The 11,571-nt window shown below is 31.9% G+C and overlaps 1 protein-coding gene across 1 annotated transcript; it reads left to right on the forward strand.

The window, feature by feature from the left end:
- The first annotated feature begins 2,780 nt into the window (after positions 1-2,780).
- Positions 2,781-9,866, forward strand: LOC136227171 (ubiquitin-like protein-NEDD8-like protein RUB3). The gene is made up of 3 exons (XM_066015861.1): positions 2,781-3,270; positions 9,340-9,410; positions 9,738-9,866. Exons 1-3 carry the CDS (start codon positions 2,781-2,783, stop codon positions 9,864-9,866), a joined length of 690 nt encoding a protein of 229 aa, XP_065871933.1.
- The last annotated feature ends 1,705 nt before the right edge of the window (positions 9,867-11,571 follow it).

Consider the following 11,571-nt stretch of genomic DNA (forward strand, 5'->3'; position numbering starts at 1 on the left):
TTAATTTTAGTTAAATAGAATTAAATCGCAATTGTAACCACTCAGTACAAAAAAAAAAACGTTTTATAATTAATATGTGAAATTAATTATATTAATTAGAATCATTATGATCAAAATTTGAGAATTTGAAGAGATTCAAATAATAATATTTTCTTAATTAATATTTTTCAATAATTTGTCCTATGATCATAGTTCATTTTCATCTGTTAAAAACTCATGAAATACTAACAATTTTGTACGAACCATAATATAATAGTTAAAAATTATATAAGCCAATGTTGCAAAAACAATTATCTCAATATCCATAATTAATGTACATTTTTACGATTTTGAGCATCAAAATTTTTTTTTATTTACCTTGATTTTGAATTCGTATCTAGCATAATCCACATTCTTCAAGAATAAACATCTTATCAAGCATATTAGACGCTTACAATCTCTTTGTCTAGAAAATTGGGAAAAAATAACTTCTTGATAATAATAATAATAATATAACATAATTTATATTGAAATAAACTTCATTGTAAGTATAATATTCCAATATCTCTTTAATATTTTATTTAATATGTCTCAAACTTCAATGAACAACTATCGTGTGAAACTTTATATCTATTTGTACCAAAATGCATAAAAATAAAAAATACAATTCATATCAATTAGCTAAACTCAAACTAAAAAAAATGTTTGGATTTCAACATGTTCCGAATTAGAAAAATTAATCTAACTTCAATTAAAACTAAAAATTGAGTTCATAAAAAGCCAAAAATCTAAATTTTAGTTAGAGTTAACAATCAAAACGATAACACCTAGGAACATATACTAAAAAGAATGCAAATATACAAAATCTTTATTTTAGTCATTTTGAAAAATAAATAAATAAAAAAGAAAACATGGATAAGGTAGCGAGAGGTATGAAATTTGGATAACGACAGAAATGGAATTTCATCTCTGAAAGATGAAACTATAACAACAATTGTTTAATAAAAATAAAACAACAACACAATTGAGAAAGCCAAAAATTGAGTTCATATAAAGCCGAAAATCTAAATTTTAGTTAAGAGTTAGCAATCGAAACGATAACACCTAGCAACATATACTAAAAAAGAATACAAATTTACAAAATCTTTATTTTAGTCATTTTGAAAAAAAAGACAAATAAAAAAGAAAACATGGATAAGATAGCGAGAGATATGGAACCTGGGTAACGACAAATGGAATTTCATCTCTGAAAAATGAAACTATAATAACTATTGTTTAATAAAAACAAAATAACTACAACATATGAAAAAAAAAATCGAATAATTACCTTGAGAAACATAAGAATTTCTTGTAATTTTTGACACTTTTGTGTTTTCCGGTTTTAGTTGTTCATGCATCTTCTATTTCTGTCGGATTTCTTCAATTGAAGCTATCAGTTTGGAAAAAAAGACAAATAAAAAAGAAAACATGGATAAGATAGCGAGAGGTATAGAACCTGGGTAACAACAGAAATGAAGCTATCAGTTTGGAAAAAAAGACAAATAAAAAAGAAAACATGGATAAGATAGCGAGAGGTATAGAACCTGGGTAACAACAGAAATGAATCTGAAAGATGAAAATATAACAACTATTGTTTAATAAAAATAAAACAACAACATAATTGAGAACAAAATAACTACAACATATGAAAAAAAATCGAATATTTACCTTCAGAAATATAATACTATCTATCGTGACCAATGAATATAATGGTGGAATACTATCTATCATGTTTTATATAGAAGTTTATTTGTGACTTTTGGATTTCATTTGCTTTGTGTTTTTTCATCTTCCCGTAACTCTTGCTTTCTTTTATTATTTTAATTAATAGGCTAGTAATTATTTAATATATTATAAATATAAATTTGTTATTTTTAATTAATTAAATATTTATTTTTAATTAATTAAATATTTATTTTAATTAATTAAATATTTTTAATCTGGTTTTTTACTACGTTGACAACTCATCAAAAAGACCTCTAAAACACTTCTTCTCATTTCTCTCTGCTTCCGTAATTATATATAGTATAGATTATATATAGTATAGATGTAAGTTCAACAAATTAATAAGAGAGTTTCAATATTAAATTTTTTTAATGTTACAACAACTTGAAATTGTAAGGCAAGTAACGCGAGATAACTATAAATAAGTGTTCAACTCATTTTTATGTTGAGATATCAGAAATTGCTATTTATACGATTCTTCAACTAGTCCCTTATCTCTTTCAGGGTTAGTCTTTATTTCTTTTTTATTTTAAATTTTGCTTATCGAATAATTCTTTGGATTCATAGATCAATCAATTGTTCTATTTGCTATAGAGAAAAATTATACCTTAATCCTAACTAGTTATTGGATAGTTAGAAGAGATCCTTTGTGATTTTGTGGTTTACTTTCTAAAATTTTGAAATTAGGTTTTGAAATGTTTACTAGGCCTTGATGATGATTCACATAATGCTTTTTCATATAGAATTTTTTATTTAAGAACTTCTCTTGTTTGATGTGAATTATGTGTTTGTAGAGTTGATTGATTGCTAAATTTCTAATAGAATCTTGTTGTTCTTTGTTGAATGTTGTCTGAAATCAGACTAGTGTGGTTGGTTATTTTCACAACACTTTTATTTTAGCTTGATCTATAATCTGTGTTATTAATTTATATTGGAGTTCAGAGAAATTCGTTCGTATAAGATTTTATACTAGTTTGTAGAAATGAAGTTTATATGATTTATAATAATTCTTATACATATTGTATATTTAATCTCAGATGAAAATCTTTGTGAAAACTCTTCATGGGAAGACAATCACTCTAGAGGTAGAAAGCTCAGACACTATTGACAATGTAAAAGCTAAGATCTGGGACAAGGAAAGGATCCCTCCAAGCCCTCAAAGGTTCATTTTTGCGGGAGAAGAGCTTAAGGATTACCGCACGCTTGCTGATTATAACATTCATAATAAGTCTATGCTCCACCATATTCTTCGTCCTAGAACTCGTATGAAAATTATTTTGGTTACTATGATTGCCCGTAGAATCACCTTGGAAGTTGATATGTATGACACAGTTGATGATTTAAAGGCTAAGATTGAATACAAAGAACATGTGCCCGCAAATAAACAGATTTTGTTATATGGTGAGAAGAATCTTAAAGATAGAAAGATCACTTTAGCCGACTACAAGATTAAAGAGGGGTCTATCATTCATTTCTCGAGTCATGATGTTATGCAAGAGATTGTGATGAGGAAAGCTAATACCCAACGTAAGAGCCAACCTAGAGGCCGGGGGTGCTCCGGCCGCCGACTCCACACTTGAGTAATAGTGGTTATGCCCCTTATAGGCCCCTCTAATATTGCTTTATATTTACACTTTATAGTGTTATTTAGATATTTTAATGTGATTGAGTTGTTTTAAAATGTGTATTTTAATGTAAAAGGCCATAGGTTCAAATCTCATTGGGATGGAAGCTAACAAGAACATCTAGTTGTTCTTGTTGGCAGATGATGGGGTGACCGAATTTGTGCCACCCCAATTAATAGCATTGACCTTTTTTTAAATTATGATATAGGTGTAAAGTTTGTATGGTGCATAATAGGTGTAAAGTTTATGTAATTAATGGATACGTAAAGTTATATGTGAAGTTTATAACTTTCTTATAATTGCAGTAGTACTTAATTCAATGGCCGTATGTACAGGTGCATGAAAGGAGTACATGTTATGCGACACAATTGACAAAAAAAGTTTGTCGTCTATTGCAATATTGAATGAGCGCTAAATTAAAAAAAATGTCATATTATCATGCGTGACATGATACCAGGTTAATGAAATACTGTCATGACTAAAACGTTAAGATGACATAAACCAAAAATAAGACTGTCGTCTAATACTTTACGTAGTCAAATACGACTAATTTGTGTTACAGTTTATTAAATGAAAATGTCATGTGAAATCCTCTCACAAGACACAAATAGTTAAATAGTTTGTCATCTCAAATAGCTTCCCATGACAGTAATAAAGATAAAAATTATCATCTTAACTTATCTACAATGACAGATATGAGGATAGAATATGTCGTATGACACGTAAAAGGTCTATTATTTCATAAACTCCGGTGACAGAATATATAGAATATTTGTCATTAGAATGAATCCAATGTGACGGTTCCAAATAAAACTAACGTCATCGTAACGTGGAAAAGATGACGGAACGTTAGGAAGCACGTGTCATATGTTGCTGCTACAGATGATAGAACTCGATCGCTGTCTGATGCATTATCAGACGGCAGCGAGCCTTGTAACAGATTTATATCTTACGGGATGAAGACTTTTAACCGTCATTGGAGAGGCTATTTGGCATAGTAAATTTGTAGTTATTACTTTGTATGAACTTTATAATAATATACATGCTTGAGTTCTCAGAAGAGCATTTTGTGAGTGATAGAGTAATTTATATGGTAAATTTAGAGATTAACTTGATTTAATCAGCATTTTATTGGTTGGGATATTCCAATCATGATATGGCTCTAACATAGTAACGGTTAGCTTAGTTTGATTTATTATCGTCTTTAGAATGCATTAGAAAATAAAGTAAAAGATCTCCATAATTTTGTGATTTTCTTTTCCCTTAAATTATGTACTTATTGTCTATGATTATTATCAATAGTTCTAATTGAATACTTATGATCAACTTAGAGCGAACTCTTAATGTTATTTGGCGGATACCATTTCCAAATTTGAAGAAGAGAATGAAAGGTTATTCATTCGATATGAACAACTGAGTGAGCACTGCTTTAAAAAACCCACTCTTTTCACTTGCTCGAAAATGTACTAATTCTGTTATGAGTCAATATCAAGGAAGAAGGAGAAGAGCATGATATCTGAAAAAGAGAAAGCGTGTGCTGATAAGATTGCCCAATTGGAGGAATCCTTGAAAAAGAAAAAGCAGGTAAAACTTATTGTATACCAAGTTACTAGTTGTTGGATCTACTCTCCCCATCTATTAATCACATTACTGCTTTCATATACATGGCGACAACGCTTTCAGCATTCAGAATTTAATTTCTAAGCCTTTCTGCTATAGAATTGTATTTGTAGGAGATCCGTAGCTGACCGTCATCTGTTATAGATTTTCGTTATTCTACTACTAAATTTTTCATAGCAGATCAACGTTTTTCTTATAGTGAAAGAAAAAGAATGAAATTAAAGAAATTAGGATAAGTACCAAAGTTTCAGTGAAGTTGAGAGTTAGTCTAAATGTATAAAATGATTCAAATTTAACCCAATATTAATAAGCAAGATCATTTTTATCCTTATGTTAGATATTTAATATGTTACAAACCTAGATATAAAAAATCTGTTAAAATGCTAATAAGTCCGTCACATATAAATTAATAAAAAAAATTGGCAAACTGTTTAAATTTTTTAATATCGCAAATAACCAATAAAAAATGTATAAAATTGCTTCAGATTATCGATAAACTTGTTTGGAAGATCTGATGTGACAGTTAAATAACAGTTAAAACAGTTATTTTAAAATATTGATGATGCAAGACTAAAATTAATCTTGTTTGAAAATGATAGTGTAAGTTTACATAATTTAATATATATCATATTAAATCTGCACTTTTAAAAAAAACTTTAGGGTCATCCCAAAAAATTGGTTGAGTATGAGTGTGACTAACTCCATATATAGTGGAGCCTTTGTATTTTTTTTTTTGAAAGAGGGAATTTCATAAATCAAGAGAATAACATTACATCAGACATGATTAAAGGCTGACAAAATGCTGGTACATCTAACCAATAAGGACTAGCATTTGATCCACTATGTCATTTTTCCTTTCATATGACACAAGATACATGACAGATATTTATTTTCGTGATAGTATTTTAACATTATGTCATCTGAAGGCGTAATTAAAAGCGCGCTCGATTCACATGTGGCATTCCGATGACACAATCTTGTCATCCAAAGAAAACGCGCGTTTTCGTTAAATTTCACTTGCTCATCAGATGACACCTATAATAAATGAATGTCATTGTTGGGGATTAGTCATCAAAAATTAACCAATGCAGCGGAAAACTACGGTTAGATTTTCTATAATCCAGTTAAGATCGTGTCAGACTGCCACGGAGTGAACTTCAAAACAAAATTAAAATAAAGATCCAGGAACTTACGGGTGATGTCTCTTCTAGAGACGGCTGCAGGAATCCACAAGTCGAGTGAATCTCCTTAATCACGTGCACCAACCGTATAGGAACTGAACCGGTGCTAGCCGTAATCGATTCAGAATAATCTGAGCACGAAGAACACGAAGAACTTTGTGCAGGGACTTGAGGGGGCCGAAATTTCCAAGGAGGAAAGTGATGATCAGCTTACTAAACCTAATGAATAAATACCTTTATCAATTAGGTTTATGTTAAGTGGCTAATATCAAATTAGTCACTCCTTGATCCCTAACCATAAATATAACCCTACAGATTATATTTAATTCAATTAGGTCCAAATAGGCCCAATTTAATTACCCCACTTTAGTTGGCTAATTTCTAATTAGTCCCTCCTTGATCCCTAATCATAAATATAACCCTATAGATTATATTTAATTCAATTAGGATCAAATAGGCCTAATTAAATAATCCCACATATATATTTATGGCCCTATAGAATTTATTGCATTATGGTTCAATTAATAATTTATCCTATGCAACCTAATTAATCAATTGATTAATTAATTATATTTGGAAAATTAATTAATTAACCATAACCAAATTAAATATCAAATTGATTAACTTGTTAAATAACAAATAATCAATTTATCCCTTTGTTAATTAATTAACAATTAATTAACATATTTTATTCTGATTAAATACATAACATGCATTTAAGATTATACTATTATTCAATTCCACGAGTTGTGTGTGCACGATCCTAAGGGTTCGTCCTCAACCAGACATGGGCCTAAAGCCTAATGACCATGAGTGGGTTCTAGCAAACCATTAAGGCCTCTGGCTGATACGAATTACTTCATCCGTCTATAGAAGACACATGAAACCCAGTAGATGATCTCTCAGTATCTCTTACCATTTGCATATCCATATTATAAACCAGAGACATGGTGACTGTCATTCTCTATACGGTTTATTATATTTCTTGATCTAAAGTGAACTAATGAATCAGATAAGTAAACTACTTATCAGGGTGTGGCCACACACTTCTTCAGTTCCACTTCTCAAGTGGCCGGTGATATCGGCTCACCGTTAGGTGAGTGGTAATCCCATCACTCCATCTATCCGCAACAACTTGTTCAACGATCCACCCAACATACCTGTATTTGGCATCCTGTTACAGACCTGTTAGGCGCATATCAAAGTGAACCGCATCCCACGTCATTTACTATAATGAAATAGGTCTGGAGATAATAGAGTTCTACACTTAGAAAGATCAATGACATTTTCACCATGAATTTTTCTAGAGCGGATCGGTCCACATTGAGCTACATCAATGCGTACCTGTATCCATATCTGACTATACAAGTGTTGTAGTAGTGCTTCCTACACAACTACACAGATACTAGATGCATAAACCTTTAGTTATATTCGTTCCCACGAATAGAACAGGTCTCGGACGTTTTATGATTATCAATCAACGGATACTCCATACATGTTTCATAGCAAAAGATATAAACATTATGAATTATCGCCTTTATTTATATAACACATATACAATGTATTCAAACAATATACAAAATGTCTAATACATATTGCAGGACCAATGCCTACGAACTAGGGCACACCAACAGTCATTGTATGCGGAAAACAAAAAAAGCGGCAAATGAAATTTCACTTACGCGGCCATATACCAAATTTAGGCGCTCGATCGTTTGACTAAAATTTCAGCTCATATATAAACCCCTTTCTCCCATCCTAAACCCCATATTAGGTTACGCAATCTTCATCCCTCTCTATCTCCATGGTTTCTTTCTATATGAAATCACTAGGAGTGAGCTCGAAACACGGTATTGGTAAGCCATATTTTCTTCGTTCTTGGATGTATTAGAGTTTCATTGTTCCTTACTCTATCTTTTCCTCATCTAATTTACTTTTGTGTATATCGATTTCAACAGCTGGAATAAGGATCTATTGATTATCAGACCTATCGTTGAAAGGGTTAGATCTCTCGAGTAGATACACTAATTTTATTGTATTCATTGTTAGATTCGTCTTTAGTGCCTGATGCTGAAGATGTTATGAACTCATCTGGTTCCTTTTTATTTGAACATAATATTTGCAGGGATAGTAAGAATACTTAAGTACATGGGAAGGCTGACTGAAGAGATTGTCAATCAGTTAATGCCTTCAATATATGAGAAGATTTCTTTAACTTATTGAGTATATATTATTGTTATGTTGGTTTGAACTGATTGGTTGCATGTATGATGTTGTTGTGGGTGCTGCTGCTGAGATAGGTCTACAATATATCTTCCACTTGACTTGTTATCTGATTGAGTATGTGTATGTGTATGAAGCATGTTGGCTTGTTTATGCTTGATGTTCTATTTAGGAAGCTAGAACCGATTGAGTATGTGTATGTGTATGAAGCATGTTTATGTTTGATGTTATGTTTAGGAAACTAGAACTCATTAAGTATGTATATTGTTATGTGGGTTTGAACTGAATGATTACATGTATAATATTGTGGGTGATGCTGAAATAGGTTTACTATATATCTTCTACTTGGATTGTTATCTGATTGAAACCATCCAGAATGGTGATGGGTTTTCGATGCTATCAGCATAAGTTATGAACTTGTGGTTAGAGCATCGCAAACTTCATCACCGTGCTCACTTTTCAACGAGTACAATCCAAGTGGCAAGTATATATTGTAAAGGGTTTTGTATGTGCATTGCTATTAACTGATTAGTTGAATACCTTAACCATGCATTGAGTGATTGGTATGAATATGAGTTATATTGCTATGAAATGATTGGTATGAGCTGATTGGTTAGATAGAACTGTTTAAGAAGCTAGAACTCATTGAGTTTGTGTATGAATGATCATTGAGCATGTGGCTGATTAGGCATACTCTTAAGTTTTGAATGTTCATTATGATTAGCAATACTCTTATACCTATGAGTTATACTGCTAGAACTGATTAAGTACGTGTATGTGTATGAAGCATGTTTATGTTTGATGTTTTGTTCAGGAAGCTAGACCGATTGAGTATGTGTATGAATGTTCATTGGGCATGTAGCATATTAGTCATAGTCTCAAGCTGAAAATGTTATGAACTCACCTGATTCCTTTTTATTTGAATATGAGTTATGCTGCTGAGATAGGTTTACAATATATCTTCCACTTGGCTTGTTATCTGATTGAAACCATTCAGAACGGTGATGGGTTTTCGATGGTACCAGCAAAAGTTATGAACTTGTGGTTAGAGCATCACAAACTTCATCACCGTGCTCACTTTTCAACAAGTACAATCCAAGTGGCAAGTATATTATAAAGTCTATGTATGTGCATTGCTATGAATGTTCATTGGGCATGTAGCTGATTAGGCATAATCTAAAGCTATGAATGTTCATTATGATATAGGAATACTCTTATACCTACGAGCTATACTGCTAGAACTGATTGAGTATGTGTATGTGTATGACGCATGTTTATGTTTTATGTTCTATTTAGGAAGCTAGAACTGATTGAGTTTGTGTATGAATGTTCATTGGGCATGTAGCTGATTAGTTACATGTATGATGTTGTTGTGGGTGATGTTGAGATAGGTTTACGATATATCTTCCACTTGGCTTGTTATCTGATTGAAACCATTCAGAATGGTGATGGGTTTTTGATGCTATCAGCATAAGTTATGAACTTCTGGTTAGAGCATCGCAAACTTCGTCACTGTGCTCACTTTTCAACAAGTACAATCCAAGTGGAAAGTATATTATAAAGGGTTATGTATGTGCATTGTTATGAATGTTCATTGGTTGAATACCTTAACCATGCATGAAAGCTAGAACCGATTATGTGCATGCATGAAAATGTTCATTGAGATTGGCCATACTCTTATAATGTTCCTTTTCACTTGGCTTGTTAATGTAAAAAAAGCATTCAACATGGTGATAGGTTTATGATGCATTCAGCACAAAGAGAATCCCTTGTGGTGACAGCATCATAAACCTCATTACCAAGTTCATTCTTCAACGAGTACAATCCAAGTGGGAGGAACATTGTAAAAGGGTCAATTTAGGCTACTTGCATGTTCTGATATGCCTTGCAAATGATAAGATGTCTTTTGATATGACTTGAATATACATATACATACGAACTAAATAGTAAGCTCTATGTTATATTACAAAGGGGGGTGATTGTTGCCTTTCGATTCTCCTTCGAATTCCAAATTTCCTTTACTATCTCTTAGTCAAGATAGTTTAGGAAATTTGGAATTTAAAGGAGAACCATATTTGGAGCCCCTCATATCCACATTGCATACTCCTCAGTCCATCTCTGGGCGAGGCCCTCATAATCTTCCATGTTGCTGAGGTATTGCTCATCAACTGCTTCTTGCCTAAAAAATGGTGCCTCAATGTGAGGTTGTAGTAGTAGTAGATCATATATGTTCCACAGCAGCTACAAAACGCATAGAATAATTAGATCAAAAACATGATTAAGTGTTTATCAAATGAACTAGATAAATGGTGGCATATCTATATCGTGGCAGTGGGAAAGGGAGGGTGAGTAAGGAGACGGGGAAAATAAATCATCCCCTGAGGAGCCACGTTAAGATGATAGATCTTATTCTAGAAGCGAAACTGAGAATAAGAGGAGACATTGATTAGTGTATGTGTATACAATGTCATGTAGGTTCATATATCTTAATAAGATAAGTTAATATTACTGTTGGAGGTCTGTTTGGGAACTCCGAATGGTAGCTGATTCTGATTTCAAATACACCCCTTTCAAATAGGGTGTATTGGGGGCCTTTTATTCTGACAGCCCATTTGAAGAAGTTATTATCCAGAGGACCTGTTATCATCCAAAATAAGAATAATCATTACAAATAGACAGAAGAAACCAGGAAGATTTAAAGAAAAAAATATGGATTGACATACCATCGATGGCTAGAAGCCACCTTGGGTTCTCCATTTCAGCAATTACCTGTTCCTGAACAAGCACAACAGGATCCATTGTACAATGTAAGTTTTCTGGGCTGAATGTATGGACACTGAATGATTATGATGCTTATTATTTATAGTGATATGATAGTGGTGGCTAAGTGAAAGGTCGTGAAAGGGGAAAGGTCTTTAGTGCGTTTAGGGTTTCGTGTAATGATGCTAGTGTATTAATGACTTGCTTTGGGTTTTGCAGATATCAAGACTTTGGGATTGTAGGCCTAATAATGACTCTAAGATATGGAGATACATCAAGATCGATTTGTTTCAGAATTTGGATATGTATTGGTTATTTTTTAGTTTTAATTTAGAAATGTATATGTATAAATGTAAACAGATTATGAGCATTGGTCTCCAATAAAATTAAAACTATTGATATACAGAATTTCATGTTCA

Source organism: Euphorbia lathyris, chromosome 4, assembly GCF_963576675.1.
Source record: "Euphorbia lathyris chromosome 4, ddEupLath1.1, whole genome shotgun sequence".
Classification (NCBI taxonomy): Eukaryota; Viridiplantae; Streptophyta; class Magnoliopsida; order Malpighiales; family Euphorbiaceae; genus Euphorbia; species Euphorbia lathyris.

What these genes read in the sequence shown, in the direction of transcription:
- LOC136227171 (XM_066015861.1), top strand. Translation starts at nt 2,781, where the DNA reads ATGAAAATCTTTGTGAAAACTCTTCATGGGAAGACAATCACTCTAGAG. An exon ending in GAGGAAAGCTAATACCCAAC is followed by an intron (nt 3,271 to 9,339) that starts GTAAGAGCCAAC and finishes CTGCTGAGATAG; the next exon opens with GTTTACAATATATCTTCCAC. An exon ending in ACGGTGATGGGTTTTCGATG is followed by an intron (nt 9,411 to 9,737) that starts GTACCAGCAAAA and finishes TTGGGCATGTAG; the next exon opens with CTGATTAGTTACATGTATGA.